The sequence below is a fragment of the Chlamydotis macqueenii genome, chromosome 1, assembly GCF_036417535.1.
Source record: "Chlamydotis macqueenii isolate bChlMac1 chromosome 1, bChlMac1.mat, whole genome shotgun sequence".
NCBI classification, from domain to species: Eukaryota; Metazoa; Chordata; class Aves; order Otidiformes; family Otididae; genus Chlamydotis; species Chlamydotis macqueenii.
Window position 1 is genome coordinate 88,815,098 of NC_141556.1, and position 20,391 is coordinate 88,835,488.

General features: G+C 42.9%; 1 protein-coding gene across 3 annotated transcripts in view; it reads left to right on the forward strand.

Annotated features, from left to right (window-relative positions):
- Positions 1–1,373: 1,373 nt before the first annotated feature.
- GSK3B (glycogen synthase kinase 3 beta) overlaps positions 1,374–20,391 on the forward strand; it is a 164,348-nt gene continuing 145,330 nt past the window's right edge. Inside the window, exon 1 of one of the 3 annotated variants that reach the window (XM_086760943.1) lies at positions 1,374–2,860. In XM_086760943.1, coding sequence (XP_086617069.1) covers positions 2,773–2,860 — 88 coding nt within the window. In that variant the 5' untranslated portion in view covers positions 1,374–2,772. The remainder of the gene's footprint in view (positions 2,861–20,391) is intronic. The other 2 variants (XM_086760923.1, XM_086760933.1) reach the window with 2 other exon arrangements.

A 20,391-nucleotide genomic window follows, 5' to 3' on the forward strand; every position in this document is an offset into this window, starting at 1 on the left:
GAAAAGAAAACAGCAGCTCTTAGTTAGGCTCTGACACTGGCAAAATGTGCTTCTGCTAGTCCCAGTTGTTTTGTTTGTGGTATAAACTATCCTGGCAAGAACACTTTTTTTTTTTTTTTTTTTTAATGGCATAAGCAAACAGTGCTCAATTTTTGCTGAGGTCTGATGAATAATTTTACTGAGGTCACAGCAGGGAGCAGTATTCCAGTGCCTGCTTTGCCAGGGTTGGGAACCGATGCCCCCGGGGACGCTTCAGAGCCCTGAAGTACAGGCTCTTCCAGAACAGTGCCTGGGACTCTGGCCAGGGCCAAGCTGAATCTGCTAGTGGTGGCAACGAGATCTGGACACGAGGGCCAGTTTGGTGGCTCTAATACAAACCTTCTATCAGAAGGTCTTGCTGTTAACAGCTGAATCGGGACAACTTTCTAACAGTCTCGATCTCCTCTCCCCATCGCTCCACCCAGTTTGGTCAAAATAGCTTTACCACCACCTGATGTGCCACCTCTGCGACTTCCAGCACACCGCTGTCGTATTTTTTCAAACAAGCCACCTCAGCACACCCCTACCCCTACCCCTTCCCCACAGCTGCCGAATGTTCCCCACCAGCCATGCCCCAGGCCCAGAGATGACACTGCACGCGGACGTGCATGGCTGGTTCAATGCCTTTGCCCTTTCGCAGCTTCACCAGGGAGTGGGGACAGGCCCACAGGACCTCAGTCCCTGACGCTTTTAGGCACAAAACCTCTTATTTTGGGGTGTTTGGGCGGGGTTTCTTCCACACCACTCCTCTCCGCGCTGTGCTTTTCCCCCAGGGTCGCGCAGGCCTCCGAGCCGCCTCCACAGGCCCTAGGGGCGGTGGCTGCCCCCCCTCAAGCACGAAGGCCGGGCCCGAGGTGACGGGGGGGGGGGGGCTGCGGCCACCACCCCTCTGCCCCCGGGCCCGCCCTTCGTGCTGCTCCGAGCATGCGCGTTCCCCTCCCCCCTGCCCAGGCCCGCCCTGCGCACCCGGTGAGGTCATAAAGGTGAGCGGCCGTGCCCCAACGGGAGCGGGCGCTGCCCGCCTCCCCGGGCTCGGCGATTGGTCCGTGGCGGAGAGCTGGATTGCGTCTTCGGGCCGCCTCATCGCCGCCAGCCAATCGGAGCGCTCAGCCGGGAAGCCAATGGCAGCCGGCGCCCGCTCTCCGCCTCAGGCTGCGGCTTGAAGCCGTCCCAAGGGCTGTGTGTGTGACAGAGGCAGCGCGTCCTCTGATTGGCTCTCCCGCTTCGGCTCTCTTCGGGTTGGCCCGGTAATAGCCGGAAGAGAGAGTTCCTTCCTATTGGCTCCCCGACAGCGCTGCTAGGGCGGCGGCAGCGTTTTCCGATTGGGTCTGCTTTTGGCTTCGGGGAGACTCGGCTGCGCCCGTGACGGCTTCGTGATTGGTTACGAACCGTTACAGCCATTCCCGTAACGACCTCGGGATTGGTCCCGAGGACGCTCGGATGTTTCCGTAAGGGCCTCGGGCTGGGGGGCTAGCGAGTGCGTCGGGCTCCTCGGCTGGCTATTCACAGAAGGTGCTTAGGGCCGTTCCGCAGCGTAGGGCGGCGACGGGTATAGGCGGCTGCGCAGCTTTGGCGCACGCACACACAGAGCGCAGCAGCAGGAGCCCGGCACGCAGCGGAGGCAGCAGCGGGGACAAAGGGACTGATCGGCAGGAACGGGGAGGGGGGCCCGGCGGGAGGCAGCCGGCGCCGGGAGGGAGCGGCAGGAGGCTTCATCCGGGCGGGCGAGTCCCCATGTGCCTTGGACGCCCGGGGAAGCAGCAGCAGCATCAACCGCCAGCCCTCTAAAGCCGGTTGAGGAGGAGCCGGGGAGTCGCAGCCGCCGCCGCCGCCGTCATGGCCTGCGCCGCCACCGCCAGCCGCCGCCCGCAGTGCAGCGTCCCCAGCCTGAGCCGCCGCCAGCTGCCCCTGCGGGCGCAATGAGGAGCCGCGCCGGAGCCGCCGCCTCAGCGCCGCACTGAGAAGCCTCAGCGAGCAAGCGGGCAACCGAGCCAGGCCGCCCGGGCCGCTTCACCCCTACACCGCCCGCCGCGGATCCCACCGCCCCTGCCGGATCCCCTTGCGCGCGGCCGCATCACCTCTCGTCGGCGGATCCCGGAGCCCCGGGATCCCTCCGCCGGCAGAAAAAAAAAAAAGAAAATAGTCCCGTTCCCTGCCGCCTCCCTCAGAGGCGAGGGGGAAGGAGAGGAGAGAAGGAAGAAAGAGGAGGAGGAGGAGGAAGAAGAAGAAGGGGAAAAAAAAAAAGAAAAAAATAAAAGAGAAACCCAGCGACGGGATCGGAGGAGCCGGGCCGTGAGCCTCCGCCCCATGTGACTGGCGCCCAGGGTGGGGGCAGCGAGGCCTAGCAAACCCCCCCTCGCTCGCGGCCGGGAGCGGGAGCGCCGCCGGGGGGGCTGCGGACTGGGCGGAGGCGGCTCTAGGACCCACCGGCGCTGCCGGGGAGGATGGTTTTGTGAGAGACGGGCGGCGTGAGGAGGAGGAGGAGGAAGAAGAAACAGCAGCAGCAGCAGCCGCCGCCGCCGGCGGGCGAAGAGCGCGACAGAGACCGAGAGGGGAGGGGGCTTCCCCGGGGGGGGAAGGGGGGGGTCCCGGCGTTTCATGTGGCGCGTCCCGCCCGTCTCCTGCAGCTGAGCGAGCGAGGGAGCGGCAGGCGGGCCCGCCGGGGGCGAGGCGGAGGGGGGAAAGGCAGGAAAGAGAGAGGTTGATCGGGGGCAGAGCAGCAGCCGGGAGACCATGTCCGGGCGGCCCAGGACCACGTCCTTCGCGGAGAGCTGCAAGCCGGTGCAGCAGCCCTCGGCCTTCGGCAGCATGAAAGTTAGCCGTGAGTATCCTGCCGCCCTGCGCGGGGGGTGGGGGGGTGGTGGGCTGTCTGGCCCTCCAAGGGCTTCCCCCCACCTCCGTGGTGGGAGCCTGGCCGGGGGCCGAACGGGCGAGCGGCCCCGGCCCCGGCGGAGGCAGCTCCCTTTCTCTCCCCTTCCCCCCCCGCCCCCACCTCCATTAACCTTGAATAGGCGCACGCCGCCGCTTCGTTTAGGGCCTGTTGGACAAAAAAAAAAAAAAAAAAAAAAAAAAAGCCGGTGGGTTTGTCCTTTTCCTTAGCCTCTGATCGCTGCCAGCGTTGTAAGTCGCCTCTGGCTAATTAAAAAACCCTCCCCCCCCCCCCCCCCCCTTTGTGAAACGGATTTGGAGCTCCATAGCCTGTATTTCCTTCTTATTTTTCCCCCTCGAAAGGAGGAAACGAATTGCGGGCATGCAGGTATGGCCGTGACATTCAGGTTCATTATGTGTTTTTAAGCACTCTTGGCTCTGAAGGAGCTTGCAAGATTTTTCCGTGCACCCGTAGATCGGGTGTGAGCACCTTTTAGTCCAGCCCATTAAAAAAAAATAAATAAAAAGGGAGGGGGGCTTACAAAAGGTGTCTCTCTAATATCCTCCGGGCTCTGGTAAAATGCTCGATAGAAGGGATAAGAAAATGGTTATTTTGACATAAGAGCCTATGGAGTAGTTATTTCAAGCTCGGCCTGCCTTTTCCAGTTTTCTGATCGGAGGAATATTTTTAAGAATGAGGCCTGTGCTTTATTCTGCACAGGCATGTTGGAAATTGTATTTGATATGTGCCCATCCCTCATATTCTGTCTTGTTGGATTAGCTGTTTTATGTGAATTAAAAATACGCATTAAATCTGAACAAATGCACAGTGTGAATGGAAGAGGGCCTTGTTCAGAGTCGCTAAAGATTGGCTATATGTTTGCAATAGGGTATTTCTTAACTCCTGATTTGAATATGTTCATATGAACAACTAAATTGTTCTTCCAGATTCATATTAATAGCACGGCTTTCAGAGGTATTTTCCTTTTTCTTACAGAAACGCAGGGTGGCATCTTTTTGAGACCTGGAATGCTTGATATGCATTACCATTCAATTGATCTATTTGATACTTGCATACAGCCACACCTGACACGGCTCTGTGTATGCATGCGTGCGTATAGCATATTGTTTTATGCGTTTCGTGTCAAAGGCGCTGTAAGATTGTGAGCTTTTTGACAGATCAGAAATTCTGACATTTTTCTGCACAGAAATGTCTTCCACTGCGGCTAAAGCCTTGAAGAGAGCATTAGGCTCGGGGTCTGTAGTCTACCTTGTATCCGCATGATCAACGTGCCTGCAGCGCTTCAGAAAATATGGGTGCAGTTAACCCATATTAGCAGCATAAGAGCGTATGTTTGGTTAGATCCAGCATTAGCATTTATTCAGAATTCTTTATCTGTATGGAGAAAAACTGTGGGTGACTCCATTTTAATTTATTGATTTACTTTATGCGAGTGTGGAATAGGAAGCGGATCTTCTTGATCAGTATTTCTGCAGGTGGCTGTCTAAGCCAAGTGAGACCTAGACCTGTCATGGTCAGCAAATAAATTTGTCTTATTCAAGCTCTACAGCTCGATTCTTGAAAGGTCATTGATGCTCCTTTCTCGTTTATTTGAGGTCAAAGACTAGACAGATGCTTGCCTATGAAGAGGGTGCTAACTGATGCAGACTAACAAGTTTGCAAATATGATTCAATCCCAAGTGTATAACACGGAGGGAGAAACAAAGGCCGTAGCATAATGCACACGCACTTGTGATAACCCCCACAGTTGCTCTAATCATGTGCTCCTGGTCCTTCTGCTGTCTGGACAAAAATGTCAGAACAAAGCAAGAGGACCATGTACAAGGACTCTGTGGGAAATGCAGTTTATGTTTTCAGTTAATCCATCCATATAAGACAGTCCAGGAAGTTAATTTTTTTAATATTTTTTTTTTTCTTTGTAAGGGAGAGAAATTCCTGGATATCAGAAAGGGTTGTATTTTTCTTGTTCTCATGGGTTTTGGTAGCATCTTATGCCATGATGTAGCAAGTTCTCTACCTGTATTGAGTGCCTGGAAAAAAAAAAGATCACTTTTGTGGTGAACAGTGTTTGTTCTGCTCTTTCATTTTGCTATATATTTACAGACTGATACTTAATTACATTCTGAGCTCTTTGGAATGAAAGCTGGGACAAAAGAGTCCTTGTGAGGCAGGTGAAAATTGATGGATGGGTATCTTCTGAGTCTCTCAGTTGTCTTTAGTACCTCTCTTTTAGTGCAGGTCTTTTCTGAGTCACCAGGGAGCAAAACCTAACTTTTTTGATGGCAACCTTTTTTGCCCAAAGTAGTGGTGAAATTAAGTGAAGTCACTCTTGCTCTGATGTCTCTGCGGCTGTTGCTGCTCCTGGCTGAACACTACAACAGTTATCTAGAAAGGACAGATCCAGGCGATGAGGAAAGGGTTGATAAAGTAGTGGAGGAGGGCTCATGGATCCTTGTGTTACTTGGGAGGAGCAGTACTAGAACCGTGTGGTGATTGCTCTTCTCTCCAAAGTATATGGGGGAGAATGAGTGAGCAAGGATTTTTCATCTCTTCCCTGTGTAATTTATTAGACTTAATTTATGACACTTTTTGTTCTCAGAAGTTGGTAAGAAAGCCTAAGGCTTGAATAAAAGGATGGGAGATTATCAATAGCTTCTTCTCCTCTGGCTGTTGGGAAGGATGACTTCTCATGCATGCTGTTCTCATTGCTCTGTAATAGATGTTACAGAGGTTTTAACATCTCTGCAAGAGTAGGAACCTTATGGCCTTCTATCTCTTTTTAAGCCATACCAACATCAAGAGAACCTTCTGAAATCTGGCTCTTCCCCCCCCCCCCCCCCCGTTGTGGTGACTTTGAAATCACTCCACCGTTCTTTCCACCTCACCATATGGATTTCTACATTGAAGTAATTCTCAAGTAGGTTCTTCGTGCAGATCTGTATTGCTGGGTTTGTAGGCTTTCCCTGCACAACAAAGTGGGTATGCTTCTTGTGTTGAGCCTATCCCTCAACAGGAGGGAACTGAGCTTCCGGTTTTCCTCTTGCTGATACTATTAACCTGCTGGTTACAGTACAAGAGAAGAGGTATGAGCTTGAAGCTTTCTCTTGTTCTTCATCTAGTTGTTCCTGCATTGCTTCCAGATGTACGTTGTTTCCCAAGTGGGACAAAAATAATCCTGAAATATAAAGGGTAGTCATACAACACATGACCAAAAATATCTGTATAAAAATAGAAGTCTCAAAGTTTGCAGTTTGAGTATTTTCATCTAATGACCGTGAAATTGATTTTATTTTACTTTTTTCTTTTTTTTTTTTCCCCTCCCCTTCCCTGAGCTTCTGGAAAATAAGTATTTCAAGTAACACCAAGTCCTTGTAGACAGCAGTACTTACTGTAACTGTAGCCAGTTATCTTGTTGGCCTGCAGTAAATAATGTCATGGCTAAGGCTTGCCATGAAGAGGTTTTTTTGCTCCATTTGTGAGTGTCATGGCTCTGCAATTGGTTATGCAGAATTTGTTAACTTGGAGGGCGAGAAAGGCAAATTTATTTGCTTTAGCTAATTCTAAGGTTGTGCACATACTCTTGGTTGCAAAATCTAAAGGACAATCTTGTAATAATTCATTTTGGACTCTCTGTAAGAATGTTGTAGTGGTGCCAAATTTGTTTTTTTTTCTGTTGAAGTTTTTCTTTTCTTTGTAGGTTTATCATGCTGGGTTTTGTTTTGTTTTCCTTTTTTTTTTTTTTTTTTTATTTTAATTGTATACTTTTCTGAAAAGGCAATAGCTTGGTAACCCTATGTTGTGCTGTACTGTTCGTGAGTGGTACTGCTGCTGGCATGTGAGCTTGGTGCATCTCCAGTTAGTATAATGGCTCTTTAAAAAGTGTTTCTTGAAGGAATAAAGTCTGGGAGCTTGTTGCTGTGTTAGTAGCCACTCCATGAGCCAGGACATAAAAGTGACCACTTCTTATGTCGCATGCGGCATCTAGGTGACGATTTAATTTAATACCGTATGGTGTCCAGGTAGGTGTGTAGGAAGAGCCTTGGAAAAGCGGACCTTGGGCAACTTCAGCGAGAAGGAATGAACGGGGCTGTTGAGCCTGGCAGAAAGATTGAGATAATGCCACTTTCTGTTTCTCAACCCAGTTAGGGTAGGGCCCTCTCTATTGCTTTGATAGCAGTTTCTGCGTAATTGGTTTCTGAAACTGGAAGCCGCCTGTCCTGCTCTCCTTGCTGGAGAGAGGAAGATCACTCCCTTCCAGAAGCCTGCTGAGTGTTATGTGTCTGGCTGTTGCTGATCCTAGCCCTGTCCAGCTTTCTGGCTGCTGCTGGGTGAATGGCTTTCCTTGTGCCTAAACTTGAAAAAAAAATTGCACTGACAGGGTCAGCTAATGACCGCATGAGCTACAGTGAGAAGTATCTTGCGCTGTAGTGCCCCAAAGTCATGCCTTGCAGTCTGAAAAGGAATAAACCAAGCCATCTGCTGTACATACTTCTAACACTGCCAAACTATTTTCTCTATTAATGTCATTAGGGGTAGTTGAGCAGAAAAATAACTAATAAAGAAGTGAGGCCTGCCAATGGAACCTCTCAGATTATAATTTGACTTTATTGTTCTGCTGGGTCCCCCATGTCTTATTTCTGTCGATTGGTGGTTTGGTTGTTTTTTTTTTTTTTTTTTTTCTTGTGAGGCATATTGGGGTTTATCCTGAACCTTTCCTTCTTGTTCCATCACTGTTATGCACATTTCCTCTTCCCTATGCTGCTTCGTGGAGGTGATCCCCTCCTGTGTTATTGCTTGTTTCACCTTTTGTATTTCTTAGCAGTATTTTAACCATCTTGTTCACCTATTTACGCAGCTGTGGAAACCAATATGGCTTATGGAATATGTTCCTTCTTTGTGTGCATGCTGGCTGTGGAAATTGTTATATCACTTCATTCCTTCACTTGATGGGGCCTTGAAGGTATCACAAAGTAGTGGTAGTTTAGGTACTTTGATCTTTTTCTTGGGGAATAAGAGAAGTAATTCAGTGGCATGCATTGCTGAAGACCACCCCACAGGGTGAAGAGTTTCCCTCTACTGCATTGAGAGTTCTTTAATTTTGATGGATTATATCTGCAAGTGCTGTTTTAGGTAGAAGGTAAAGGATTTTGCAATATCAGTGTCCAGTTTACTCATCTCAGGTCTTCATAATAATACAAATTTGTGGGTTATTAGCTATTGCTGTTACTTCACCCTGTGCTCTCTCTTGAGCTGGAGGGGTGAGTGATGTGAAGAAGACTCTGAAAGCCTATGGGGTACGTATGTCTGCAAAATGCCTACAGTTAAAGCTTTGTGCTGTGACCAGCTCTAGTGTTTTCTGAAATGAATGAATGCTAAACCTCTTAGTTATTTTAACACATTAACTGATAATATGCAAGGCCATTGGAGAACACTTGCAGCCTCTTGATTCAAGCTGTTGAGGTCTTTTTGTTTTGAATGACTTGATGAGTCCTGTTTTAAATCGGAGATCTTTTACCTTTGAGTTTCCAGAAATTTCTGTAGACTTAAGACTTGAACATTTTTCTGGAGTTCTCTCCCTTTTGTTTTGTTAAAAAAAAAAAAACAAAAAAAAACCCCAAAAACCAACAACAACAACCCCCCCCCCCAAAAAAAAAAACCAACCAACCAAACAAAAAAAACCAAAAAACCAAAACCACCAAAACTTTACTCTGAGGACTTTTAGTCACCCAGAGCTAGTGTAGGAAGTGCTAAAGTGGCTGTCTCCTGCGGAAGCTCTGTGACTGGTGGAGTTACTTGGCTGCTGTCTGAATTTAATGAGCATCAGCCCAGTGCAGCCTTGAAAGATGAACAAGACTTTTAAAGTCAAGCAGCTATGAAAAGGAGCTTATTAAAAGTTTAAATGCCTCCTGAAACAGTTCTCGTTTTTCTTTCACCCAAGTCCATATAAAATCCAAAATGTTATCTTGTCAGCATTTCCTTCAGTAAGCTGCACAAATAGGTTAATTTATCTATGTTGGAAACAAACGGTAATTACAGCTTTTCTAATGTGCAAGAAAAGATACTCCCTCAGACATAAAGGCTCAAACCCACTCTCTTTAGGTGCAAAACCAGGAACCCCCTTGGCACTTCCCATCTGATGGTGATTGTTGCTGAAGTGCTGCATAGCGCCATTGGGGAAGACATAAGTTTGGAGGCATGATTGTCTGTGCCGCTTTATATTTTTGAATGGATTTCAAGCGTAGCCATATCTTGAGTGCGTTGCAGCAATCTGGGCTTAAGGTGAGAAAGATGTAAGACATGGTAGCAAGATACACCTTTGTGAGAAATGGCTACAACATCATAGTCATGCTTAGACAAGATGTTCCTGGGCAGTGCCGCTGCATAGCGTTAAACAGAAGCCTAGAGTGAAGCTCTGCCTGAAGCTTTTGCAAACTAGATTAGGATAACCACTACAGGTAGAAGAATTGCTTTCACCGAATCTTCAGAATCCCTGCTGCCCTCATTGGTACCAGTTTACCGTGCTGTAGAGAGAGGGTCAGTTGTCTAGGTGTAGTCCATGAGACAGCGCATGTTTGAGTCAGTCCTGGGCTCTAACAGTGCTGCTGTGTGATGTTCTGTCTGTGCAGTAGGAGAGATGAGATGATTTCAACAGAAGTCCCTGTCAGAGACCTTAAAGCATTTCTGTGTCACCTTCTGAGAACTGTCAAGAATGTGGATGCCCAGAAGTCATACTGATGTGCCTCTAAAAGAAGTGGACAGTGATTTTTCTTTTTTTTTTTTTTTTTTTTTTTTTCTTGTATGATCAGTGCTATCAAATAATCTTCTCATTAGATGCTCTTGCCACGGATGACTTTTCTTGTTCAGAAAAGGAAATAAAGCAAAGCAGTTCATTCTCTACTTTTATCTCTTGCAGACAGGAAGTAGTTCTAAGCATTTAAGGGAATGTGTGTTCTTACCCTAGTCTGTCTTGTAATGGAAGAAAGGAAAGTGGTAAGATAGCTTGTCAATGTCAAGCACTGAGGGTGTGTGGGTTTTTTATATTTTTTTTTTCTTTTTTAACAAAAGCCATACAGTAACAACTCCTTCAGAAGGGATGGCACCAGTCATCGCCAAGAGCGTTGCCGCTTCTCCATAGCAGTGGACCCAGTTTTTTTCTGGCTTAGCCTCATCAGCTGGGGCGCTGTAAGCTTAGTATCAGTACCAGTGCTTCCTGCACATGCACTTGACTAGTGAGTTGATACTAACTGAGCAAAAGTGAGTTGCCAGGTATCTTCTGCTTGATTAATTTCTTGATGATTTGCTAGGTTTCTGCGTCAGTAACACGGAGTCAATTCAGTTGAAGGAATAGCCCTATGGGGTTTTGGAGGGCCTTGGTGCCTGCCATAAGAAATTCACTTTGGCTTGCTTGTTGGCAAGAACTTACAGCTAAGAAAATACATGGTTTTACAACGTTGTGATAGGTCTGAATCTGGCTGAGTCCTTCCTGCTTTGTAGGTTATAGCAACCAATGCAGTCATGTTGAAAGTAATGAATGGCTGTTATGCTGCTATTATGGTAAGGTTGAGTTGAATTATTTAGATTATTTAGATAGTTGCTAGTATTTTTCCTTTGTTTAGGTAGCTTCTGTTGATTTTATTTTTGAGTCTGGAAAGCATTTCTTAAACATAATGTATCACAGGAATGTGTAGTCATATAGTTGCATTGCTCAGCGTGTCTCTTCAAGCAGTTGGGCTAACGAGTTCTGTCAAATCCGCTCAAGTGCCTCACAGTAGACAAATGTAATAAGAGACCTGCTGAACAGAAGAGAAAGGGAAGATGTTCCTGATTTATACCATTGGATAAGCAATGCTGTAGAGGGTGTATGGGACTTTGGAATACTGTGCTGCTGTGCGTGCATGAAGATAAGTGTTTGAGTGTAGCTGCAAAAGTTGCCACAGGCTTTTGGATCAGAGCACTTAGAATGAGAGCAGTTGGGTGTTGGCTCTGAGGTTATAACCAGAAGGGAAGCAACAGCTGAACTTTTCCAACCAAGGCAGACTTCTCACAGCCACAACTGTAGAACATCGTCTGTTTTGGCTTTTTTAGTAGGAATATAATTCTTGTTGGCTACAAGCCCTGTAGTTCAAAGAAGTATCTCTTGCCAGGAATGCAGGCAATTGTTTAATTTTCAGACAGGCCAAGAGTATGTTTTGCAGAAAGATAAACTAAAATGTGACTGTTGCTGCAAAGAAGAATTTAAGTTTTCTTGCAGTGCAGAAAGAAGCAAAACTATTTAGTTGCAGTTGATAGCGCCAATCTGCTTGGTTTTCTTGATTCACACCTTGCAGTTACGTAGAAGCTGTATTATTATTTGTATCTCATCACTCACGTGCTTCATTTGTTTTAAGTATTTATTAAAAAAAAAAAAGCCAACACAATGAATTGACCTGTATGAGTGGGTTTCTTTGAGGCACAACAAGGGGACACAAATTCATCAGCCTAAATAGACATAATATTTGGTTGTTGGCCAAGTAGACATGAATCATTTGGCACAAATCTGTATCCCTGTGAATGAAGTCCATAGCTGTAAATGAATTTCCCCACATTTGTGGGAGGTTGAGTATCGGCATCAGAAAGAGTATTTTGTGCCCTGCTGAGAGAATAAAAGCTTTCTGGCTAGACATAATGCAGGTGAGTAGATGTAAGGCTTCTGGAATGATTTTTCTTTATATATATAATTGCTCAATTGAAACCAAAAGAAGCAGAAAACAGTGTTGTCTGTGAAGATTGTATCTGTTGACCATTTCTCTAATCTCACAATCTTACGGTGTGTACTGGCTTGGGAGCCATTGATATGTATAGTGTAATATAGTGTAGTAGCTGCAAGTTAACAGGTTCTTTTTTCTGTGTTCCTCAAAGAACAGAGAAACCTTACTAATCAAATTTCAGTTTTAGAGACTTTGAAATAGGTTTACAAAAATTAATTTTGTATTACATGTTTTAGTAACCCCAACGGACTGCAGAATTGATTTGAGTCTTGGGGAAGTGCTTTGAAGGTCCATGGAAAGCTAGGTGGTTGGTTTTTTTTTTCTGTTTGTCTGGTTTTGTTTTCTAGTGGATCAAGTAGTGCATGTATGAGAGACAAAAGCATGAGATTTAAGCAGAGTGGGAGAACTTTACTGTTCCAGAAATCTTGGGCCTGAAATTCGGATGATATTTCTCAGTAGGAGGGCAGGGAGAGCTTTGACTGCAACTCCCAAAAAGGAAGGTACTGCTGTTTTTTTAGGTTGAACTTGACTTTGTGCTTGCTGTTCCTTGATCAGTGCAGTATGCATGAGCTAGTTTGGAGTTGTGTATAGATTTTGATTATTCCAGTGACATGGGGATGGCAGTTGAGTATGTTTGTTGGACTGTTTACCTATCTGAGTAATAAAGTTTGCCGGCAAATTATCTGAATATCATTCAGTCGGAGTGTGTGTTAGAAATGTCGTTGGTGTAATAGAAGATCTTCGTAGGGTAATGGATACCACCAAATCCGTAAGTCTCTTCCATTTCATGATAGGCTTAACTTCAGAGGACTGAAGCTTCTCTTTGGTGGGAGTTACTGGCTTTCAGTGTCCATGGAAGCTAACAAGGGCATTGCTGGGATCTGTGACGGCAGAAAAATGGTGACTGTTTTCCCAAGTGGCACATTTGAAATGCCTATGGGATTTTGCAGATGGGTATAGATATTCATGAGGCAGCAAACAACATTTTCTGTGTGGTGTCAATGCTTTGGCTTTATGCAGTAGCCTGTAGCTTTTTTAAAATAATACTCTAGATTATTTTTTTCACTGCTAACTTTTTAGAAGTTAATGATTGAATACATTTTTATTATAGGGGGACAACTCTAAAAGGGAGTGGTGTCCCTTTATGCTATGTCTGTAACTTCACAATTGTGGTACTGTAGAGATACTCGTTGAGTCAATGACTCTGCCCACATTTCAAAATGTCTGGTGAAAGCCTAATTTTCATTCTTGGTGGTGACATAATTACAAAATGTAAATGTCTTCTAGTACCTACAAATGCCATTTAGTTTATGTGGACATTGTTGGGGGTGTTGTTTTGGGTGGGATTTTTTGTTTATTTCATCTTTTGGGTTTGTTTTTGTTTTTTATTTTGAAGAGCAACTAGAATCAGGAAGGGGTTCATGGCAGACCAGGTCAAAATCAGTAGATTCCAGATGAGAACGAATCTTGATAAATTGGTCTCTGGCAGCTCCTTCCACTCTATTCCTTTTTACATGTATCTGTGAGTCTAGAGAAACACACGCACATATGCGTTGTCAGAAATATGATATGGAGGGGAGAAGATGATCTAGGTTTCTGAGATCTGGAATTTAAACCTAGACCATGTGTGAAGGCTTTGCTTTAGAACTTCTGCTTTAAAGCCTTTACAGAGTGTTTTAAAATGTTCTGCCAAATCTGGGTTGACTAATTACATTTCTGCAGACCAAACTTGGGAGTAATGTTTTAATACTTGAACAATAATTGTTTTGTCAGAAATAGCGAACCTGTTTCTCACTTGACTTCACGTGATACATTCTGTGACTTGGTAATGTTGTATCCTGCTAGCATTAACATTTCATTTTGATGCTGCTAAGGGAGCTGTGAAGGAAGCCGCATTGCAATGTAGTGTGGTGTCTTCTATCCCTCTAAATGCCTTCTTCCCTTTGAGTGTTGTGATTATGGGAGACTTCTCTCCTCGTTGCAGATTTTGCATTTAGGTTGTCAACAAGCCAGTTTTTAAAGAACGTATTGGTAAGGTAGGAAATGGGATTTCAGACTTTGGTAAATTGTCAAGATTTTTGTGTATATGTGGCTTAAAATGGAGCATTTTTAAAACTCGTAAGAGGTGAGTTTTCAAGTAAGGACGTAGTCACTCTGTGACTTTGAAATAAGACTTTAATTTAATGAGTTTAAAAGTTTTTGGTGTAGAAGGAGACTTGGGACACACTTAGAAGTTTTGCAAGTATTTGCAGCAATATTTAGTGACCCTGAAACAATCTGTACGGAACACTGGGATTCCATACCCGTGGATTTTTCAGGATATTATTGCAAAAGCAAAAAAAAAACCAAACACTGAAAACTCCAAACCGGTTACAACCCTACACCTGTAGTAGAGCTACATCTGTGGTTTTCCTTTTTTTCCTTTTTCTTTTTTTTTCTTTCTTTTTTTTTTTTTAAAGAAATTCTAGTCTTTTGTCACTTTTTTGAGTAGGTGAATCAAGTATTACGTTGAACCGTTCTTACTGCAGCATTGCTAAGACTAATATATGGAAAAAGCATGGGCATTTGACAGTGCTGTTGATGTTTCAAGCTACGTTTCCGCTAATGTAGCATATACCATTGCAGAAATGCTGCGAACCTGTGACCTTTTGTTCTAAATTTTGGGTGGGTTGATTTTGCAACTTAGTAATATATGACTACAAAAATTTTATATTTACTTTCAAAGCTGTTAATGATATTCTTGTTTGAATATCTGGGAAGACTGGTAACATGTAGGTTTTAACTTGCTTGTTTTGGCTGTTCACACTTACTGTGCAGCCTGGTGTCTTTTTGTACTGCAGCACTTTCTCCTCTCCCAGCATTCCTGTGTACTGCTGTGCTCAAGTCGTGGTGGACTGGGCTTTGCTGGTGTGTGGATTCATCTGCAGGGGTGAGCAGCCCTCACCTGGTCTTTTGCAGGTATGCCTTGAGTCTGCATGAATGGAGTAAGCAATTCTGGCAGGGAAAAAGAAAGGCTAGTAGGAGTGATATCACTGTTGGTGTGCTAGTATGCCAAATATTTTTGTGAAAAATACAAGAAAGAAGAATATGAAAAATATATCAGTAGTGCATTAAATTGTTGAACTGAGGCAGGGTGTTTGTGCAATAAGGCGAACAAAGCATCAGCGCTGAGAACTAGACTTTCTGGAAGACTGCTGTACATAAGGTATTACAGTTTTGCTTTGAGACTATAGATGCAATTTTTTGACTGTAATATATTTGAAAGACCTGTTATTTCTAAGTAGAGAACAAAGGCAAGTATTTATAAAAATTCAGATAATGTCTAGGATTTTGTCTGGAAGAATAGTTAAAGGGATGGGGTATTTGTCTGCAGATAAAGAGGAATAATGAGCTTTCATCTGACACTGAAGAGAGCAGATATAACTGGGCTCCTGGAGATTTGTTTGTTGCAATCCCTTGAATTGCTCTGGGCAGCTCTTGCGCTGTTTTACTTCGATTTCTCTTTCTGTCTGTATTGATACAAAACCCACTCGTGCTTGAAAAACATGCAGCGAGTCAGGTAGTGATTGTTTGACATTGGTGTTTCTTACCAGTTTCTTCGACCCTACTGTATAGAATTATTCTGTGTATGGAATCAGCTCTGCTGTATTTGCTGCTAGTTTTTGAGTATGTGTGGAAATTAAGTCATTGAACATTAAATATACTACTATCTCATAGTACCCTTCCCCCATTTTTAAAGGAAAATACAAAGTTCTAATGTGATAATACTAGCATTACACCCCATTTGTATATTATATATGAAATCTCCTTTGTAAAATGTACCTATTTAGATGTCCTGTGATAGACTATATGATGTGTAAGTCTTTAGATGGTCTGAAAAATGGAGCTGAACTGTAGTGACATGTTGGAATTTTGACCATCTGACTTAAGAGACAGTGTTGATACTGAAAGTTCAAGAGTGTTTCTTCTGTAGAATGCAGCAAGGTAGGCTGGTGCGGTTATGAATCACTTTCACTTCATCTTGGCATAGTATTAAGAAAAAATATTCCTTTGTGTTACTGAAAGAGAAATAACTGAAATCCTCTAGAAGTTATTTGAAACTGCTCTTTTAAAAATATGGAACTCTTCAGATTCTTACAAAGTGACCCATCCCATGGCTGCTCTTTGAAGAAAAGGATGTGTAGACTGCATAACTGAAGTCTCTTGAAAGGAGAATAGCCATGGAAGGTGCTGGTAAATGGAGTCCACTGTGTGACATGAAAGTGCTTGTTTAAAAACATGTCATCCACTGAAAACTTCAAATGTGTATTTTTCTGGAATACTGTTATTTTTTCCTCCAGTAATTCATTCACAGCATCATTTTCATTTTTTTGGCTTTATGCAGCTGAGAGCTCTTTGTTCCCATAAACTGATGTTGGACATGGACAGCAAGATGCAGTGCTGCAGAATGAAGTAATTTATTGTTAGGTAAAGCTACTGAATCTGCTTAAAAATGTGTGTGTGTATATATATAAAATAAATATATGGCATATATAATTTAAGACCTATATCTGTATGCATACCTCCTGTTAATTGCTGTGGTGTTATTCTTTGGGTGTTTGTTTATGGCTGCTCTCAAAGACAGGAAAGTGGATTAGGCAATGCCTTGATCTGACCCAGAATGTCTACTCACTTCCACACTGTTAAGTATTATTTATATATCCTGGCAGAAAAGTAAGCTTTTGTTTGCTGAAGAAGGGTCTGCAGCCATTATAAAATAAATGTTCCTTTGAAGTTAGTCAGGACTTGTCATCAAACTAGGAGGATGGGTAAAGGGAGTTCTACAAGTGTTCTTAGGTGTAGTAGTAAGTTTTTTGTTTTTTTTTTTTGCAGCTGATCTGAGTAAACTTTCTAGATTTGCAGTTTGTGTTTGGTTCAGAGATATTCCAAGGTCTAAAGAGTATGTATTTAAAATGATACCGAAAGCAGTGGTGCTTAAGTGGGATGAAATTTAGTAGGGGCAGATAGAGTCTGTTGGCCTTCAGTAAGACTTGACTGCGCAGATAACAGGATGCGGGGTGACTGGGAAGGCAGGAGATCTGCAGAGAAGAATCTGGAGGTGGATGTTTGCGTGATGTCCATCATCAACTGATGTTGCAGAACTATCAAATTTTTACTGGATATGTTAACAGGAATGTCATGTAAAATATATGAAGTTAGCCTTCTCACTTGTTGGCGTGCTAGTAGTCATAAGTTGAGGGGCAGCACCTACTTTTGGTTTTGTGCTAGGATACGAATAGTTGCAGGTAAAGGGACATGGTCAGAGGTCTAGAAAATGTGCTCTAAGGGAAAGCTGAAGGCACTTTGATTTCTTTTAGAGGAGACTGAAGGGATATTTATTTTGATAATGTTCTCTGAATATGTTAAAGATAGATGGAAAGAAAAGACTGGGCTGTTTTCTTCTCCACTAGAGATAAAACAATTTGTAGGCTTAAACTGCAGCAAACATGCTTTGAGTTAGTTGAGTCAACTTTTAAGAACAAGGGAGCACTGGAATGGATTAGGAAGGCTGTCAGATTCCCAGCAGTGGCTGTTTTAAAAATGAAGAAGTTTGCCAGGTCGTTTATATATGGAAGTTTGGAGAGGTTTTATTAAGATAGCCTCCCTTAGTGGTCCATTATGGTGTCATTTTCTGTCATTCTTGTTAATTATACATGGTCTTGGCATGAATTTCAGTTATAACGCACTTATCCTTTTCCTTCTCCCATTTGGATGAAGTAGCCTCCTGCTACTGGCAACTTCCTAACACTTAGTGGATGTGAAGATGAGGACCTGTGAAACTGGTCACAGCTTCAACGCTTAAAGGATAGACAGATTATTTTAGGTTAGCTTGGATCTGGGAATTTAGCATGTGCAATGGTTTGTCCTAGCCTTGGCATGTTACTCTAAAAGTTCTAAAGAACTTCTTTAGCCTTGGTGTTTAGGTGAATGCACTGTATTTGGAAAAGCATGGTATGGTTGAGGAGGTTATATTTTTAGTTAGAGGTTTAAATTGGCTCTGAATTTTTGTTGTGGTGGGTTTTTTTTTTTTTTTTTTTTTTTTTTACTTAAGTGCTGTTTAAATGAAAGCTTGCTCTAGTTTGGTAGTTCTGTTGAGAACCACACATCTTCTGTGGGGGATCTCTAGGTCTTGCTTCGTGTGGATCCTGAGAAAAACAAGCTTTCCTTCAGTTTTTGTTCCTGTGGTTCTTACTTCAACAGAAAAGAATTTAGTGCAAGTGAAGAACTGCCCAGAGCTTCAAGCATAAACCAGGACTATATTGCAGTAGCTGTGTTGCAAGCTTATGATAGGAGGTGTCTGCCCAAAAGAGGTTACAGTATAAATAAATTATTTTGGTGTATAATGCTAGTGTATGAATAATGTTCATCCCTTTATACATAACTGTCTATTCACAGTAGTCACTTTAGTTTTTATTTAATAAATGGACAAGTGTCTGAAGATTGTGTGTAGAAACCAGGCATTGCATGGAATATGGGCCAAGGAAGAAAATAAATTATTGGTCTTGTACATCTATGGAATATAGATAGATGTATTCTTTTTATTTTCAGTGCTCTGGCTCAAAGGTCGAAGATTTTATGTAGACCTTGAAAATCCAAGTGTTGCCTTTTGTCACTACTTTATTCCCTAAAATAAAGGGGGATTTTAATTGACTTATATCTAGTTTTTTGACGTACAAGAGAGATGTGTGAAACTGTTAAGTCTAGAGTTATCACGTGAGAAACTATAACCTGAACTACTGTTAATATGACTTCTTTTGGCATTATAATTTGCTTATAATCTGTTGGTTTGATACTTTGCTTCCGTATTCCAAGTCATTTCAAATATGCAAAAATAGGTAGATGTCAGATTTTTTTTTTTTTTCCTTCTAATCTGCTCAAATGAGAAAGGAGAAATAACCCTGAAGCCTTATGCCAAAGTCCACAATGCCTTGTATTCTTTCCATTTTATGTCTTTGGCTGATGAAAGAATTAAACTGGTAGCTATAAGAGCTGCTGGAGACTGTTGTACTTCATTTTTAGGCAGCACTTTGCTTAAGGCTGTGCTTAGTGTTTGCCCTGACTTTGATGTGCACAAAATAGTCCATCTCTTAGGTGGCTTAGGCTGTTGGGGCATACAGTTCTTTTTTTGTCTACAGCTGTCGTTGTCTGAATGATGGAAGAGTTTACAACTTAGATATTGTGGAAAACTTGTTCCTGTTCCCTGTTGATAGCTGTGAGAGACTGGGGTGCTTCTGTTGACATTCTTCAGCTTCAGTGCTGTGATGGTGACAAGAAGTCAACAGAATAACTTGGCATCAGAAATGGCTGCTAGGAAAGAAGTAAGATAGCGTCTAACCAAGTGGTCTTTTTTGCTTACTAGAATCATTCAGATTAATTGAATTTTCTGAAAATGGATAAGACTTTAAAATAAATAATAACAAAAAAAAATTCCCCCCTTTCCTTGAGCTGGTTTTTTTGAGTTCAAGATGCAATAGATATGTATGAGACAGTTGGTACGCTGACTGAAATAGTCAGTTAATGCAGTTCTTATTATTGAAGTAACTTTCCTATGGAGAAGAAAAATTGGAGAGAAGTACTGATTCCTTCTCTTCCATATTTGTCCAAATATTAGTAACTTCCCTTCACGTATAAAGACTTTTCTGTTTAAGTGGTCACATCTCATTTTCTTGCTCCTTTACCTTTGTTGTAGTTGATACTTGTGCCTGAAAGCACATGGAACCACAGCTATCAAATTGAGTTATCTGGGAAATGTTCTGTTTATTGTTTGTAGTGCCAGGGTTTAGCTGATGTTACACTCACAGGTGGTTTTGTTGGTTTTTTTTTTGGGGGGGGGGGGTGGTGGTTTTTTTTTTTTTGGTGTTTTCAATTTTATGCAAACATGTTTTACAAATTGTCGTAGTTCAGATCCTACTAATGTCTTAAATATGGCTTTAGGTTTTTTCTTTTTTTAAGTTTCAGAACTTGTTTGATACTGGTTTTTGGAGAACTCTAGAGGTGGTGGTAGAAGCGTAGGCAAGTAAGCTGTTTCCAGATTTGGACTAAAATTGATGTGCAGATCAGTGGATCCAGCTGTGAAGTTTTTAATTAAGCATACTAATTAAGTCATGCAGTGTACCCAAAAGCACTGCTTGGTTATAAGGGAGAAGAACAGTTACAGTACTTCCATCAAGTACAATGCTTGTGTAAAAACAAGGACAGTGAAGTTATAAAAGGATGTATTTTCTGTCTTAAAAATGTCTGTTTTTCTGTTCTCTCCACCCAAAGAAGAACAAAGAAGAAGATAGTTTTAGAATAGATTCCCTCAAGAAAGGTTAAGCACCTTAAAGACCTACCTTGATTGAGTACACACTCAGGGCTATACAGTATAGTTTCCTTCAGTAGGAAGAAGTTGGACTTGGGAACCTAAGAGATCCTTTTCATTTTTCTGCTCACTAGAAGATATATTGATTTATTTTTATTTTTATATATATATATAAAATAATGTATATATTCTTTTACATATATATATGTAAAAGAAGCTAAAACTGAGAGGCTTTTTGAGTTTTAAAACTCCACCACCAAAACCCTCAAAAAAAAAAACCCAACTCCAGCCGTGCTGAGAGGGATGTTCTGGCATATATGAAGACTTCCTTTGTTGTGGCTTGAAGAGAATGCCTTAGTTGCTGTTCTTAAAGA